Raw genomic sequence first — 18,598 nt, 5'->3', positions numbered from 1 at the left:
CCATCTTTGTCCTCATGTGACTGTGTAATTGGCCTGAGAAATGAGTCTGATTTGAAAACTTAGGCTCTTTCTGGCACATTGCTCTGCATTTCTAAGGCACTTTACAGTTTGTGAAACACATTCACATTTCTCATTGTGATTCCTATAGCCCCTCAGCTCCAGTTCTTCAGAAGGAAAGGGAAGAATAAACCAGATTGGGCTGGGTCTGAAAAGGAGGTTGAGAAGAGAGTGGTAAGAGGGCAATAAACCCATTTCAGAAAGCTTGTTTTAATTTTAACCCTTTGACTGGCTGACAAGGTCAAAACACTTGCTATTTAGAGACAGCTAGCTATTGGAATTACTATTTCCCAGCTGAAAAACAGGCATGGGTGTGTATGGGTGTATCTGTGTGCATGCATGAGTGAGAGAGAGAGAGAGAGCATTATTATAAGAGAATTCTTTTTAATTATTTGTTTTATGGCAGGCAAGACTAAAAAAAAAGTCAGTGAATCTAATACTAGATTCTGGGTCATATGAGAAGTGAAATTTCTCTAAAGTTTTAAAAACTGATTCTATGTATTTCCTTACCCTAGTTCTGATCTTTTTTCTTTTTTCTTTTTTTTTTAATCCTAGAGTTAGAGTGTTAAAGATGGAACCACTTTGCTTAAGTACCTCCATCTCCATCCACTACCAGGAAACAGACCCATAGAGGAAGATGGATGGGTGGGGGAAACTAACATTTATTGAGTTATTGCCATGTTGTCCTGGTAGGCATTTTGAGTCATCCATGCATTCATTCTGTAGTTCAACAGATTTTTTTGGAGAGTTGTCTGTGCACCAGGCACAGTGTTAGCCATTGTGTATAGAGAAGTAAACAAAGCAGGCAGTATTATGGCTGCTCTCTTGGAAAGTCAGAGGCCGGTGAGGAAGGCATTCGCTGAAGGTGTACATAAGTAAATACATAATATCAAACTGTTAAGTGCTATGAAGGAAATGAACAGGCTATGTGTAAGAGAGTACGGAAGGGGCTTCTTTCTACAGGATTATCAGTGAAGGCTTCTCTGAGGAGGTGTCATATAGAGCTGAGCCTTCAATAATAACAACAATATTAATAATTAATAATAATCCTCACAAGAGTTCTCTGATAGGTAGGTCCTATTATTATCATTTTACATATGAGGCAATGGAAGAACAGAGAGATTAAGTAACCTGCCCAGAGCCATACTTTAGAGGATGCAAAGATCATAAGAAAGAGCCTTCTAGATGTAGTGAATAGCACTTGCTCTGTTCTTGAAAGTGGGAAAAACAGGTACACACACACACATTCAGGGCACTTCTAGAAGGCCAGCGTAGCTGAGCTATGATAAGCAGGCCGGGGAGCAGCAGTAAATGATGTTGGAGAGTTAGGCAGGGGTCAGATCATGCAGTGCTTTGTTGGACACTGCAGGAAATTTGGATTTTATTCAAAGTATCATGGGAACCACTCATTGAAGGAATTTAAGCAGAGGTGTAATATCAAATTTGAGTTAAAAAAAATCTAGCTTGTGTTTCAAGAACAAATTGAAGTAGGCAAGAGTATATAGGAGGTCAGGAATCTATTAGAACAGTCCAGGTGAAACTTCATGGTATTTTGGTGGCAGTGGAGATGCAGAGAAGTGGGATGGTTTTGAAATACATATTTTTCAATTTTTAAAATTGAGTTAAAACTCATATTACATAGAATTTACTGTTTTAATGATCTTAAAGTGTATAATTTTGTGGTTTTCAGTATATTCAAAATGTTATACAGCTATCACCACTATCTAACTCCAGAACAATTCCATCAGCCCAAAAAGAAACTTCATACTTCTCAATTCCCTGTACTCCCTCCCCATATCCTGGCAACCAGTAGTCTTTTTATTTCTATAGATTTGCCTATTCTGGACATTTCATATAACTGGGTTCACATTTATGAAATGGCTTCCTTCTTTTATGCCTGGCTTCCTTCTCTTAGCATAATGTTTTCAAGCTTCATCCATGTTGTAGCATGTCAGTAGTTCATTCCTTTTTATGGCTGAGTAATACTCCATTGTATGCATTTTGCCTATCAGTTGATGGACATCTGGATTGTTTCCATTCTTTGGTCATTATGAATAATGCTGCTGTGTACACTTATGTACACATTTTCAGTTCCCTTTGAGTACACCTAGGAATGGAATTGCTGAGTCATATGGTAACTATATGTTTAAGTTTTGAGAAACTGACAAACTATTTTTCCATAATGGCTGCATCATTTTACATCTTCACCAACAATGTATGAGGGTTCTAACATCTCCATATCCTTGCTAATCTCTCTTATTTCTTCTATTAAAAAAAATTATTACCATCCTAGTGAGTGTGAAGTGGTATCTCATTATGATTTGGATTTGCATTTCCTTAATGAATAATGATGTTGAACATTTTTTCATGTGTTTATTGGCTATTTGTATATTTTCTTTGGAGAAATACCTATTCAAGTTCTTTGCCCTTTTAAAGATTGGAGGGGTTGCCTGGGTGCTTAGTGGGTTAAGTGCCTGACTCTTCATTTTGGCTCAGGTCATGATCTCAGGGTCATGAGACTGAGCCCCTCATCAGTCTCCACACTCTGCAGGGTGTCTGTTTGCGATTCTCTCTCTCCCTCTCCCTTTGCCCCTCCCCCTGCTGTCTCTCTCTCTCTCTCTCAAATAAATAAATCTTTAAAGATTGGATTGTTTGTCTTTTTGTTGAGTCATAAGAATTACTCTGGGTACTAAATTTTTGTCAGATATATGATTGGCAAATATTTTCTCCCATTCTTTGGATTGTCTTTTCACTTTCTTGATAGTGTTCTTTGAGGCACAAAAGTTTTCAATTTTTATAAAGTCCAGTTTATTTCATTTGTTGCTTCTTTTAGTGTCATGTTAAAGAAATCATTGCCTAATCAAAGGTCATGAAGAAGTTACACCTATATTTCCTTCTAAAAGTTTTAGCCTTAAACTTAGGTCTTTGATCCATTTTTTAAAAAAGATTTTATTTATTTATTTGTCAGAGAAGAGAGAGAGAGAGAGCACAAGCAGGGGGAGTAGCAGGCGGAGGGAGAAGTAGGCTCCCTGCCAAGCAAGGAGCCCCATGTGGGAATTGATCCCAGAACCCTGGAATCATGACCCGAGCCAAAGGCAGGAGCTTAACTGACTGAGACACCCAGGCATCCCAGTGTATTTTGAGTTAATATTTGTATATGATGTGAGGTAAGGGTCTAAATTCATTCTTGTGTGTGTGGCTATCCAGTTGTCCCATTTGCTGAAAAGACTATTTTTTCTCTGTTGAAATATATTTTTGCAGTAGACACTAGAACTTACTAAGGGAGTAGGTAGAAGGCAGGAGGAAGAAAGAAGAATCAAGATTACTGATTTAAGCAGCTGGGTTTGTGGTGGTAGCATTTACTGAAATGAGGGAGAGTGTTATTTGGGGTGGGATGGAGTGAGGAATAGTGAAAAGTTCAGATTTGAACTTGAGTTTAACTTGTCTGTGACACCTTTCTGCCTATTGTATAGACAGTTTGATGTATGAATTTGGAATTCCAGGGAGAAGTTTGAGATGGAGATAAGATTTGGGTGTCAACAGGATATAGATTATACTATAGCTTTGGGGCTGTGAGATCACCTAGGGCGAAATATATAGAATGACAAAAGAGAGCCCGATCTAGAGGCCAAGGAATGCTAACAGAGACTGTAGAGGTGAAGAAATCTGCAAAGGAGACTGAGAATGAGAGACCAGAGAGGATTGAAAAAAACCAAGAGTGTGTATCATGGAAGCCAAGAGAGGAAGAGGTTGATAATGTAGGAGAAGGGTAAAGTAAGTGAAGGACTAAAGTCCTTGTGAAAGTAAGAGCCAAAGGGACACAGAACATAAGTAGAGAGATTAACCTTTAATGAGATGAGTGACATTCCAGTGTAGGGGGTGTATGTGGTTAAATCCAGGTAAGTTTGTGAATTTAATTATGGGAGGATAAGAGAATTGCTTTCTGAAAGGTCTTCTTAATGAAGGATAAGAATACCTCTCATCTTTTGGCAGTATATGAGCAAAGGATAGGAGCTGAGGTCAAGGCGGGCTCATGAGGAGTTTGAGGAGAGAAGCAAAAGTATGCAGTGGTGGTCTTGCATAAGGTGCGGATTAGGTCAGGAGATGTAATAGGCATGCTATACAGTGTTGAGTGTTTGAGGTTTATCATCATGAGTTTAAAGTCAAAACAATCTGCAGTTACGTGATTTTTCTCCAGCAGTGTTTAGTTGGGGAGTACAGAGGGTTGGGTTCATCCAAGATTGACATTCTGCCAGTTGAGTCCCATGGAGGAAGAGAGACTTAAAACTGTATTTACAAAGGAATGGTTACAATGGTTGATCATGTAATCTGGAGGGTGGTGTTGGGAAATAAGGGTGACATCATTTGTAGTGGTGGGTCAGTAAGTTGTGGGTTCAAGAATTTGGGGGACTACTTGAACAAATGAGATGAAAGTATATAAAGTATAGTCAGTGAATAGATGTTCTAAATTGAGATTTCAGAGTTGGTACAGATCCCTGGTGTACCCACTGCAGTAAGTGATTGAAGGTGGAATGGATGAAAAGACATGGGATGACATGGTCTAGGGATTGACACCCTTGGGTATTATATGGATTTTCCTTTAGATGGAATTGCCAAGAATAATGATACGTGCTGGGGTGGAAAGAAGACTCCTCACTGAGGGAGAAGCATGACTGGAAGATTGGTGGATAACAGAAACAAAAAAGTAGGGGTAGAGGATAGTATAGTTGGAGGGCTTGGGTCTCAAAGGAACAGGAATTTTTGCAAGAAAGGAGAAATAATGGTTCAGAAGTAGTGGGGACTTCCTGAATAACTATTCAGCCTCCTGGCCTTGAGGACTTGGGGTTTAAAAAAGAAAAATGCGGAACAGTCTTCTGGATAGCAGAGGAAGCAGTATCTTCAATGACCAGCAAGTTTCAGTTAAGACAGAGAGGCAGAAGGAGTTTTGTTTTGTTTTGTTTTTTAAAAAGAAGTGATTTATGGAAGTTGGCTGATTAGTGCAGGAATTTCAGAGGGGAGTGCAAGTTTCAGGAGGGACAAGGGTTAAGTGTGTGGGAGGGATTGAGGATTTATAGAGCAGTGTGGGTATTGTAGTTAGGACAATAATGGAAGACCAGGGACCCTTGAGCTTCAGTATAGATGACTGAAATAAATAGGTGTACTGCATAAGGGAATTAGCCCCCTAGGCTCTGAGAAGGCAAGCCCTTGGTTCCAGTGCTGCGGGCCTGAATGCTTCCTCACGAGGTATGGCAGCTTCCCATGCAGCTTATCCCAAAGTCTCAAGGAGTGATGTGGCAGTTTTTAGGGAGAGCAGCTGATGTCAGGGTCTAATGGTGACTTGTCCAAGGCCACACCGAATATGTAGCAAAGCACATCTCCTGACACCAAACATCAGGTGAGCAGTCACCACTCTTAATTTGTTTATTTTGGTTGTAGTGCTCATTTACTTTACTGCGGGCAGAGCTGGATCTGTTAGACCATTAGAAAATGAAAATTAAAGGGAAAAAAACCCTTAAAACTAGACAGTTTGGGGGCCATTTCAGGCATTTAAGGAGGTCTGTGCCAAAAGGATGAGAAATAGCTGGTGAGCAGTCATTGTGGCCCAAGTGGGATCTGCATGACCATGACTGTATGCTTTACTCTCATGCATGTGTTCTGTCCACAGGGTCATGTAGGCACAACAGCAACCAAGAAGATCGACGTCTACCTCCCCCTGCATTCGAGCCAGGACAGACTGCTGCCAATGACCGTGGTGACAATGGCCAGCGCCAGGGTGCAGGACCTGATCGGACTCATCTGCTGGCAATACACAAGTGAAGGACGGGAGCCGAAGCTCAAGTAATCCTTCCTCTTTTTGGCTGCTCTAGTTTCTGGCTGTCTTCTGGCCACCCCGGCTGCATTCTGGGCCCAGTCAGTCTTTCTGGGCATTAGTCTGGGAACCAGACGTCCACGTGGATCCGGGTCAGGTTGCTCACCAGATCTTGGGCCCGTGTGTCTCAGGCTTGTCTCAGAGTATCTGCTTACAGAGTAGACTGATAAGTTTGTGAATCCAGACATGAGGAAATATATTTTAGCAGTTTTCAAATCCTTTTATGAAAAAAATGCTTGCTGGTAAGAGTGGCATGGGAGGCCATAGGAGGGAACTAATATTTGTTGAACACCTACCATGAGTTGGGCACTAATGCTGACCTCTATGTACCAAATTTCTCGTTTAATTCTCCTGGCTCTCTGTGAGGTAATAAGCATCATGATCCTTATTCTGCAGAGGAGGAAATTCAGAATCAGAGAATTGATATTTGCTAAAGGTCACACCAATGGGAGATGGCAGAATCAAGATTTGACTCCTGGTCTGTTTGGTGCTAAGGTTTTTGCATTATTTCCTTTTGGTCTGAATTAGTTTTCTTTATTATTAGTCAGTGGCACAGCTTTTTTTCTCATTCTCTAAGCTCTGTTCGTGATTAAATAATTATATTAAAAATGTAGCACTTGAAAGTAGACTCTCTGCCTGTATATCATAACCCGAACATTAAAGTGCTTTGCCACGTTGGGTCTCTCATACTTAAATGTCTTATCTGATAGCCATCCTCTTCTAGTTTTCTGTGCTCTCTTGAGCAATACAGTTTGAGATACAGCAAAATGTAGTGGATGCCTTCGTTTTGGAATGGATTCTCATGGAGACTTTTCCTTCTCTTAGAATGGTCCAGTCTGTGGTCAGTTGTTTTGCTGTTTTTTCTTCTTGAGATGTATTAAATTTGTACTTAAAATTATTCTTTGGGGGCACCTGGGTGGCTCAGTCAGTTAAGTGTCCAACTCTGGATTTTGGCTCCCGTCATGATCACAGGGTCGTGAGATTGAGCCCAACGTCAGGCTCTGGGCTCAGTGTGGAGTCTGCTTGAGATTCTGTCTCTCCCTCACCCTCCGCCCCTCCCCCTGCTCACACATGCTCCCCCCCCCCCTCTATTTCTAAACTAAATAAAACCTTTTAAAAAATAAAGTTATTCTTTCAAGTTCTTATTGACATTGCCCTCCAGTTTGCCTGAATAAATTGTGAATATAAAGATAAAATTTACTGCTCCCGTGGCAGTAGAAACCTTTTCAGCCAAGCCTTTTTAACCACCTAGGCTCAGAGAAGGGTTGAGTCAGCAGCTCTGCCCAAGGCTGAGCTATAGTGTTATCCTTTTTTTTCCAGCATGAAGTAGAAGCAAGAAAAAAGGAGCCAAAGTGCTAGGGAATTTATACATGTCTGAGTTAACTAAGATATTGCTTAGTGCAAGCACTGAGACCAAGAGACCTACAGGACTGCCCAGGGTTACGCAGCTAGTAATGAGCAGAGTCAGGAGTCGAATTGTGACATAATGTTGCAGATGAGGAAACTAAAGCTTAGAGAGGCTAAGTAACCTTCCTAACTCACACAGTAAGTGGTAGAACTGGCATTAAAACCTGGGGATCTCTGGCTTCAGAGCCATAGCTCTTCTCTATTACATTATACTCCCTACTCTATTATTGTGGGTGATATTAAAATATTCACAGAATCCATACTTACTGGAGGCACAGTGCTACATCTTGCCATACAGAAATGAAAAAGGCAGTTCATGCCATCAGGGAGCTTACTGTTCAAGGTAAATAGGCAATAGTAGTACAATACAATAGCATGTAAAATCAGGTTCTGTGAGAACATCTGACCCCATCGTTGGGGGTGAGAGTGGAGTCATGAAGAGTGGCCTTGACTAAGTGACATCTAAACTGAAACTTGAAGGAGTAGGGAAGAGTGATGCAGAGAGGTTGAGAGGAGGGTGTTCTAAAACAGAGGGCACAGCATGGACTTGTGTTAGGATGTCCTTCAAATTCAGGCTTTAAATTCTGCATTGTGTTCCAAATATATAGCAGTGATAAATGAAATATGTTATTGACATACTTGTACCTTAATAACAAGATAAACATCCTTGTAGACTAAAAACAGAATCAAGTATGGAAACAGGCAGCGTGTGCAGGGAGTCAACTCTTTTAGGGTGGTATTTCCCAGAGAACATGTTGTGAATAAGTTTATTGGGGTGTGGAAATATTGATTATTACCAGGCTTCAGGGTAGCTAGGCAGGGCCTGGGGTGGTCAGAACCCCCAGCTATCATTTCTGGGTGGGGAAGTGTACCCACATGTGGTACACATACTGTTCTTTTCTTTTTTTTAAGATTTTATTTATTTGTCAGAGAGAGAGAGGGAGAGCACAAGCAGGTGAAGCAGCAGGCAGAGAGAGAAGCAGGCTCCCCGTGGAGCAGGGAGCCCAATGTGGGACTTGATCCCAGGACCCTGGGATCATGACCTGAGCCGAAGGCAAACGCCTAACTGAATGAGCCACCCAGGCATCCCCACATACTGTTATTTTCAAAGTATGCCATGATGTCAAAAAAGAATGGGCAACACGCTTGAGGGTATGGAGACCAAAGGAAGCAGAAGTCTCACTGCTGGAACCTACGAACTGGGGTGGGACTGTCCTCCTCGTGAAAAGAAACTGAACTCGGTCTGTGGCTTGTTCAAAGTTGTGTTTCTGGGGAGGTGGGGGAATAGAGATAGGAGTGCAACTGGGACCTGGCCATGACATGACTGGCTTTATGATATCCCTAGTGTTTCCAAGGGATAGGAACCTTGAGCTGCCAGGGTAAGACCTGGTTCTAGAGTGAAGGCCTCTGCTCAGACAGGGATGGAGGATGGTGCAATAACTGTAAGAACAGGGAGGGGTGGGAGAGGAAGGGAGGGAGGGAGAGAAAGAGAGAAACTGTTCCTATTCAAGAAGAGCTAGCAAATTAAAATTCCCAAACAAGTATAATGAGTACTAAGAAAGACAATAATCAGGAGATGAATTCACTCCCAACAAAATACAGTAAAACAATCTGAAAATTAACTTCAAATAAATATGTTTAAAATCATCAAAGAGATGAAGGAATAACATCCATGGTAAATTTCTAAGAAATAGTGAAAGAGGGCGCCTGGGTGGCTCAGTTGGTTAAGCGACTGCGTTCGGCTCAGGTCATGATCCTGGAGTCGCAGGATCGAGTCCCACATTGGACTCCCTGCTCGGTAGGGAGTCTGCTTCTCCCTCTGACCCTCCCCCGTCTCATGCTCTCTCTCTCTCTCTATCTCATTCTCTCTCTCAAATAAATAAATTAAATTAAATTAAATTAAAAAGAAATAGTGAAAGAAAACCAAGCAGATGAGAATTAAGGGGCAGATTTAGAAGAGAACCAATTAAAAGTACTGGAAGTATAAAATATATTTGTTAAAGTAACAAGAAAGCATATGGGATTGACTATAGACTGGGCACAGTTAAAGAGGGACTGAGTTGAACAATAGTACCAGTGATTTCCACCTGGGATGTAACACGGAGAGATAACGAGATACAGAGAATGAAAGATGAGTGAGTTAAGAGACATGGAGGAAAGATGGAGAGCCTCTCACTAGTGAGGCAGAGAAGGGAGGGAATTGCGGAGAAGCAGTATTTGAAGATATAATGATGCCAGAGTATTTCCCAGATTGGAGGCAGATATGAACAAGTCTTCATATTAAAAGCACATACAAATGAAATGGAGGAAGGGATAGCCTTTTCAAAAAATGCTGCTGGAGCAACAGGACATGCTTAAACTAAAAAAATCAACCTAAACGTCATCTATCTTGTATAAAATTGATTCAAAAATGAATTGAGACTGAAATGTAAAACTTTAAATTTTTAGGAGAAAACCCGAGTGGAAAATCTTTGGAACCAAGAGCTAGATGAGTTCTTATACATGACACTGAAAGCAGGATCCATAATAGAAAATAAAAGGATCAGTTGGACTTCATCAAAATTAAGAACTTTTCCTTTACAAAAGATCTTTATTTCCTTTCCATTCCAGAAGCTGTCAGGCAGCCATTCTACCTTCTCCTTTCCCATGGTCCATAGTCTTCAGCTTCACTTGGCCAAGGGAGATGGAGGGTGGGCGTGAGGTAGGGAGATGGGCCTGTTGCAAAGAATCAAAACAGTAGAATTTAAGGCAAAAGCACATCAGTAGCATATTTTGGTATACTACATAATGAAAAAAGGGACAGCCCACCAAGATAATAATTATAGTCCCAAAATATTTTAAGGGAATTGAAAAGCAGCATTGACTGATCCACAGTCATAATGGGAAATTTTGATGCAATCCTATCAAAAACTGAAAGATAAAGCAGATGAAAAAGTAGTAAGGACAAGGAGGATTCAAATCACTTAATTAGCAATTCTAAACCCCCAAAACAGAGATTGTCTCTTGTAGTAGTTTGTAAGCTTCTGAAATTGAGTACATCTTATTAAGATTTATATTCCTGAGATATCTAGCACATTCACATTTTTTAGTAGTTGCTTTATAAGTGTATTTTGAATTACAAAATTACATTGAATCTGAATAAACCATTGGTCCTTTGAAATTTTTTATAATTCTTATGTGACAGTGATTTCTCAGTTTTGTTTGGTATAAGACAATCTATAAAATAAATACCTGGGATCTCTTCCTGTTAGGCAGTACAGTGCAAGGTATTTTCTTTCTAGCTTATTTGTACTTAAGTGTTGAAATAGATCCTTATTTGGTCTTTTCCAGTGGGTTAGCCCTGTGAAGAGCTCTTCATTCACAGGGGGGCCAAATTGCTAGATGCATAGTTTCAGTATGGTTGTTAAGAAAACCATTTATTTAGGAATATTGTTCTCCTGTCTCTGCGCCTTGAAAACCATCAGTGGTAGTAGGCTTTGGCCAGAGAAGGAATGGAGAATTTGGCTAGAATTTTTGGCTTCCTTTGCTTTTATACCTGTTACTCTTGAGCAAGATGGAATGTGGTACTTAAGCTAATTACCTGCTTATTTTGATAAAGCGATTTTAGGAAAAACATTTGCAAGAAACAAACTGAAATCATTTCAATCTCTAGGTAGTTGAATTTTTTAATTTAGGTTTTGTTATGTAGATTCATGTTTATTGAATTTTCATCAGAAAATGTGGCCTATAAAATTTCCGCTTAGAGATTCACTTATATTTTGGGGGCTTACTACACAATGAATTTTTATAAATATTTTGTGGATTCTGGAAAAATGTTTATAAGTTATAGAATTAAGTATATTCTTGTTAAAGCAGTATCTTTAAGTACTATTCTTATATTTTTGACTATTTGGTCTATGGATGATTAAGAGAAATGGATTAATGTTTCCATTTTCTTGTTTGTTTCTGTCAGTTTCTCCTGAGATTTCAACAGTTTCCACTTTACATATTTCAGCACACAAAAATGTTCATGCATTTCATATCTTACTGTGAACTGTACTTTTTTCAATATAAAACAGTCCTGTTTTTTTATGTAGTGTCCTGCCTTTTTCTTTGCTTTATTTCAGTAATATGAGCTTTTTTGCCCCCTGTTCTTTGCATTTGTCTGATCTGTCTTTGTGTTCAGCCTATTACCTTTGCCTTTTTGTTTTAAATATGTTTAATAGTTTTGTGAGGGTTTTTTTTTTTTTTGGACCCTGTCTAAACCACTCTCTCTTTTTTTTTAAGATTTTATTTTTAAGTAATGTCTATGTCTACACCCAACGTGGGGCTTGAACTCACAACCCCAAGATCAAGAGTCTCATGCTTCACTGACTCAGCCAGCCAGGTGCCTCTAAATCACTGTCTTTTTATAGGGAAGTTTATCTTACTAACATTTATCTTCACCATTGATGTGTTAGTTTCATGTTAGTCAGTCAACTTGTTTTAAGTTTTGTGTTTTATGGTTTTTTGTTGCCTTTTTCTGTTTTGATTTATTTAAAATTCTGAAGTCAGTTACCTATAAGATTTTTAAAACATTTTTTTAATAGGCTTTATTTTTAAGGTAATTTTAGGTTTACAGAAAAACTGCACAGAAAGTTCAGAGTTGCCACACATCTCCTTCCTGACACTTGTTTTCCTCTATTATTAACACCTTGTGTTAGTGTGGTACATTTGTTACAATTGATGAACCAATACTGATACATTATTATTAACTAAAATCAATAGTTTACATTAGGGTACACTATATTGTACAGTTCTTTTTTTCTTATGTTTATTTATTCTTTTAGTAATCCCTGTACCCAGTGTGGAGCTCAAACTCACGACCCTGAGATCAAGAGTCACATGCTCTTCCGACTGAGCCAGCCAGGCGCCCCTGTATTGTACAGTTCTAGTGATTGCTTCATAGAGAATTGTTCCACCAGCCTAAAAATGCCCTGTGCCCCACTCTTTCATCCCTCCCGCCTCACCTTTAGCAACCACTTATCTTTTTACTGTCTCCATAGTTTTGCATTTTCTAGAATGTCAGCTAGTTGAATATATGTAGCCTTTTCAGACTGTCATCTTTCACTTAGTAGCAACATATATTTAAGCTTCCTTCATGTCTTTTTGTGGCTTGATAGTTCATTTCTTTATGTAGCTGAATAATATTCCATGGCATGAATGTACCGCAGTTATTTTTCCATTCACCTATTGAAGGACAGCTTGGTTGCTTCCAATTTTTGGCAATTATTAGTTATAAATTATTATTTATTAGGTATAAACATTTATGGCAGGTTTTCATGTAGACATAAGTTTTCAATTCATTTTGCAAGTAACTAGGAGTGCAGTTTGCTGGATTGTATGATAAGCCTTTGTTTAGCTTTCTAAGAAACTGCCAAAATGTCTTCCACGATAGTTATAGCATTTGGCATTTCCATCATCAATGCATGAGAGTTCCTTTTGATGTAAATCCTTTCCAGCATTTGGTTTGTGTTTTGGATTTTAGCTATTTTTTTAAAAAAAGATTTTATTTATTTATTTGACAGAGACAGCGAGAGAGGGAACACAAGCAGGGGGAGTGGGAGAGGGAGAAGCAGGCTTCCCGCTGAGCAGGGAGCCCGATGCTGGGCTCTATCCCAGGACCCCGGGATCCTGACCTGAGCCGAAGGCAGACGCTTAAGGACTGAGCCACCCAGGCACCCTGGATTTTAGCTATTTTAATAGGTGTGCAGTGGTATCTCATTTTTTTTTTAAAAGATTTTATTTATTTATTTGACAGGGAGAGAGAGAGCACAAGCAGGGGGAGCGGCAGGCAGAGGGAGAGGGAGAAGCAGGCTCCCTGAGGAGCAGGGAGCCTGATGCGGGGCTCAATCCCAGGACCCTGGGAACATGACCTGAGCCGAAGGCAGCCGCTTAACCAATTGAGCCACCCAGGCGCCCCTCATTTTTGTTTTAATGAAGTGATACTGAGCATCTTTTTATATGCTTATTTGTCACCTATCTGTATTCTTTGGTGAGCTGTCTGTTCAGGTCTTTGGCCAATTTTTTAATCAGGTTTTTTCTTACTGATTTTTAAGAGTTCTTTGTATACCTATCAGATATGTTTTGTAAAGATTTTCTCCCCATCTATGGCTTATCTTTTCATTTTCTTAACAGCATCAACTCCAACTTACCAATTTTTTCTTTCATAGATTGTATTTTGGTGTTGTACTAAAAAATCATCACCAAACCCAAGGTTACCTAAATTTTATTGTATGTTATCTTCTAGAAGTTTTATATATATTTTTTATGCTTCACAGTTAGGTCTGTGATCCATTTTGAGTTAATTTTTGTTAAAGGTGTAAGGTCTATGTCTAGATTTAATTTTTTTTTTTAACATGTGAATACCCACTTGAAAAGATTATCCTTTCTCCATTCTTTTTGCTGCTTTGCTCCCGAAGCCTTTGCTCCTTTGTCAAATATCAGTTGACAATATTTGTGTGGATCTATTTTTGACATATAAAAAATTTTAAACATTCCTTTTTAATTTATATTTCATCATATTCGAGAGTGAAACAATATCTTTTGAGTAACACCCATTTGTGAAAGGAAGAAAAATAGAATTCAGTGAGGTTTTATCCTGTCAAGAACTTGAGGTGGGAGGTATACACTGCTCTTTACAGGCAATCACATTTACTCTACTGCATAGATAACTTAAGGGATTTTTCAAGGGTAATTTCGACTAGTCCAAGTTTTTGTGCAGACTTTAGTCATAATATATGACTCTGTTGTACACTAAAATGGCTATTCTTTGCCTTCTTCTTTTCATTTGTCCCTAAAACATTCAATGTATTTCACTGGTCTCTTACTATTGTTCTTTATTAGGCTACTGACGAGTGAGCTACTAAAAGCCTGAAGAGTTTTGCTGTAGTCTAGAAAGCTGTATTTCCCTGCTGAGCAGGGAACCTGACTTGGGGCTCGATCCCAGGACCCTGAGATCATGACCTCAGCTGAAGTCAGACACTTAACTGAGCCACCCAGTTGCCCCTACAATTTGAAATTTTCTGATAACAACATTTTTAAAAGTTCCCAGAAGATGGGTGAAATTTATTTCCCTAATATTATAATTTAAATAATTTTAATAATTTTCATGGGTTATATTTGATTTAACCCATTGTGTCTAAAATAATACTATCTCAACATGTAATTGATAAAATTAGTGAAACTTTTAATGTTCTTTTTTTGTCATAAGTTTTAAAAATTCAGTGTTTATTTGCTATATATAGCACATATCAATTCAGACTAGCCACATTTCAGGTGCTTGATAGCTACATGTTGGAAAGTTCAGCTGTAGAGTATACCAAGACATGCTGTAGCTGTGCAGTGGAGTTCACTGTGGGTTTGCTTCATTCTGACATAACCCTCAGCTTCTTAGAGCCCTTGGGAAACTTGGTTTTTGGAGATCATTCAAGGTTCATCTCATTCATTGTCGCATTTTCTTTGTTTTAATAATTTTTCTCTTTTTTAAAAAAGATTTTATTTATTTGAGAGAAAGCACAACGCGGGGGTGGGGGGAGAGGGAGAAGCAGACTCCCTGCTGAGCTGGGAGCCCAACGTGGGGCTCGATCCGAGGACCCCGAGATCATGATCTGAGTCAAAGTCAGACGCTTAACTGACTGAGCCACCCAGGTGCCCCATATTTTAATAATTTTTCGTAGAAGCTTTCTAAAATGTGTTAATATTTTCCCCTGCCTTCTTAGAGCATAGCATAGTGGTTAAGAGTGTGGGGTCCAAAGCCATAGTCTGGGTTTGAATTCTGGTATTAACACTTAACATTGGTGTGATCTTGGATGAATTACTTCAATACCATATACTCTAGTTATCTCCTGTGTAAAATGAGGGTAACAGGGTAGTTATGAAAATAAAATGAAAAAATACATGACACGTGCTCAGTAAGTGTTTATTTCTGTTGCCATTAAATACCGTAACTACAGCCAGCTACCATTACAACTAGGACTGGTAGTAGTTCGGCAACAGAAGTATAATTTAGCCCTTTCTTAATGATTCAAAGAATCATTAAGAAAGAGAGAGAGCAAGCACACTGGTCCACTTGTGGGCTTTTGTAAGTATTTAAGAATATTTTACCTTATATTATGTTTTCTGACAACTTTGCAATTTGAATTCTTTATACTTCCCCATTTTCGCTGTCTACACGACCACCTCTGTCTGCTCTCCTCCCATTTCTGGGTTGCTGCTTCTAATTTATTTTCCTTAGGGTCATCATTAAGAACCACTTACCTAGATAATATGGCCTAAGAGGCCCTTCCCATTCTGACCCTCAGCTGTGCTCCCATGCATCCGTTCTTTAACACATCTCATTCTTTAACTGGCGGCTTCTTGACACTGATACCATGTCTGCTTTTGCTGTTTCCTTAGTCAGAAATGCCTTTCACACTCTTCTCTTGATATCCAGCTTAATCTTGAAGGCTTCAGTTCTTTGTTATTCCTTCATTCAGCAAAAATTTATGGAGTTCCAGGCCTTAGGTATTGAGGATAAAATGGAGAACAAGAGAAATGTGATCACTGCACTCAAAAAATTTACAGTTTGCTGGGGAAGAAGAAATTATCAAGTGTAAGAGCACTTTGTAACTGGCTCATTTCACTTATCATTTGTATTCATTCATGCATTCAATAAATATTTATTGAGTGTTTGTTATATACCACGCATTTTGCTGGGTATACAATGGTGAGTGGAGCCAAACATGGTCTTTCTTTCATGGATTCCACAATCTAGTGAGAGAAATGGGCAAATAATTCAAATAATTAAACCAAATAATTAAGCCAAATAATGTTTGCATAAAAACGGAGTTAAGTAATGTAAAGGAAAGGAATGCCATTTATGAGAGGCTAGCCTTGCGAGTGAGGGAGAAATTCCCTGAGAAGATGATACCAGAGTATTTGGCAGGGGGAGGTTCCTGGCAGATGGAACCACATGACAGTGACTCTGTGGCAGGAGGAGGCATGTAGTGGTCAGGGAACTAATGAAGACCAGTATGGCTGGAACACAAAGTAGGGAAGAGAAGATAGAGTGGGATGAGATTAAGGTGGGCAGGGGCCACAGTGGAGATTAAGGGAAGAGGACAGATTCTGGAAGTATTTAAGAGGTAAAATTCATAGGACTTAGGGATCAATTAGATATGAGAAGTGTGGGAGAGGAGAGGTACCAAAGACTGCTTCTCCCTCTGCTCCCTTCTTGTGCTTGCTCTCTCTCGCTCTCTCTGACAAATAAATAAAATCTTAAAATAAAATAAAATAATATCTCCAGAGTTGCTCTAATGAGTATGTTTAATGACAGAGTGACAGAGTGTGTATGTGTGTCATCTCCATCTATCTGTCCTCCAGAAGGATCTCTTTTTGGCAACAGGTCCATTTTGCCCGCATTCATTGTTCTAACTTCCAGTCTTCTCACAAACATAATTGTCCCTGGAAGGGACTTCTTTTTCCATGCCAACCCACTTCCAAAATTAAACCTCTTTCTTCTTTTTTTTTTTTAAGGTTTTATTTATTTATTTGACAAAGAGAGAGACAGCGAGAGAGGGAACACAAGCAGGGGGAGTGGGAGAGGGAGAAGCAGGCTTCCCGCGGAGCAGGGAGCCCGATGCGGGACTCGATCCCAGGACGCTGGGATCATGACCTGAGTCGAAGGGAGACGCTTAATGACTGAGCCACCCAGGTGCCCCTGAATTAAACCTCTTTCTGTGGATCCTATTATGCTGTACTTATTTCCATTAGTCTTTTTTTTTCCCCCCTCAGGAGCAACTCTTTTTTTTTTTTTTTAATTTTTAATTCCAGCATAATTAATATACAATGTTATATTATCTCAAAGAAAATGAAAACACGAATTCAAAAAGATGTATGTACCCCTGTGTTTTTATTGCAACATTATTTACAATAACCAAGATACAGAAGCAACCCAAGTATCCTTCAATAGATAAATGGATGAAGAAGATGTGATGTGATGTGTGTGTGTGTGTGTTTACACTGTATATACAACTATATCTCTGTACACAAACAATGAAAAATTATTCAGCCATAAAGAGGAATGAAATCTCACCAGTTGCAACAACATGGATGGATCTAGAGGATATAACTAAGTGAAGTAAGTCAAAGAAAGACAAATACCTTAAGATCTCACTCATACATGGAATTTAAGAAACGAAACAAATGAACAAAGAATAAAAAAGACAAAAAAAACCAGACTCTTAAATATAGAGAATGAACTGGCAGTCGTTTATTAGTCTTTTATCATTCCTCAGGCTCTCTGATAGTGACTCACAAACAGGACTTTTAGTGTTCTCTATTTCATGCTATCCACCATGCTTCTGTTAGTTAATTCTGCTTCTGTGTAATGAGAAGCATAGAAGTGGTAGAAGAAATTTGACAAAATGAGAATCCTTTTTCATGCCAGGTACTGTGCAATTAAATCATTTAATCCTTATAAGACCCTTATACAGTAGATATGTATGGTTATTTTCTCCATAATTCCAAGACTTGATAGACAAAAATGACCACTTAGGAATCAGGGGATGTGGATGAGGCAGGCAATGCAGAGAGTCTCTAGGACAGGTGATTCTACAGTGGGGTGAGAGATTTCCCAACCTTCCTTGTACTGTTCTGTATTTCTAAACTGTTCCGTGTTTCTAATAAGCCTGCTTTACCCTTATCAAAAAATAAGTTAAATATTTTATAAAGGAAAATGAAAGTTATACTTAGTCATTATGGGACATCTGGAAGGTACAGGAAAAAAGTGCTCATTGCTTAAATGTAAACACAACCTTTGTAAACTTTTTGGTACCTTTCCTTCTAGTTGTTTTATATGCATATAATTAAACATTTTTGCATAGTTGTAATAATTTCTCAGTGTTTTTTTCTCCATAAAAAATGAGGTGTGTGGTGCCTGGGTGGCTCAGTCAGTTAAGCATCCAACTCTTGATTTCAGCTCAGGTCATGATCTCAGGGTTGTTAAGATCAAGCCCCATGTTGGGGTCTGCACTAGGCATGGATTCTGCTTAAGATTCTCTTTCTCTCTCCCCCCCACCTCTCCCCCGCTTAAAGAAAGAAAGAAAAATAAGTGAGATGCCAGTACTCATATCTTGATGAACTATAAAAATGCCTCTTTCATCCTCCCCTCTTCCTGGGCCTTTTTCTCCTTTTGTCTTGAATTACAATCTCTGACACATGTGCATTGCCTAGAAAGCCCCATTTGGTTAACAGATATCAATGTGA

General features: G+C 39.1%; 1 protein-coding gene across 6 annotated transcripts in view; it reads left to right on the top strand.

Moving 5' to 3' along the window:
- The window catches only part of MAPKAP1 (MAPK associated protein 1), a 246,813-nt gene that overhangs the window by 110,450 nt on the left and 117,765 nt on the right, over positions 1-18,598 (top strand). For all 6 annotated transcript variants that reach the window (XM_021691308.1, XM_021691306.1, XM_044920481.1 and 3 more), the window contains one exon: positions 5,723-5,895. In XM_021691308.1, the coding sequence (XP_021546983.1) occupies positions 5,723-5,895 (173 nt within the window). The remainder of the gene's footprint in view (positions 1-5,722; positions 5,896-18,598) is intronic.

The sequence above is a fragment of the Neomonachus schauinslandi genome, chromosome 13 (genome assembly GCF_002201575.2).
Source record: "Neomonachus schauinslandi chromosome 13, ASM220157v2, whole genome shotgun sequence".
Classification (NCBI taxonomy): Eukaryota; Metazoa; Chordata; class Mammalia; order Carnivora; family Phocidae; genus Neomonachus; species Neomonachus schauinslandi.
Note: the sequence above shows the minus strand (reverse complement) of the source record. Positions and strands in the feature narration are given on the sequence as shown.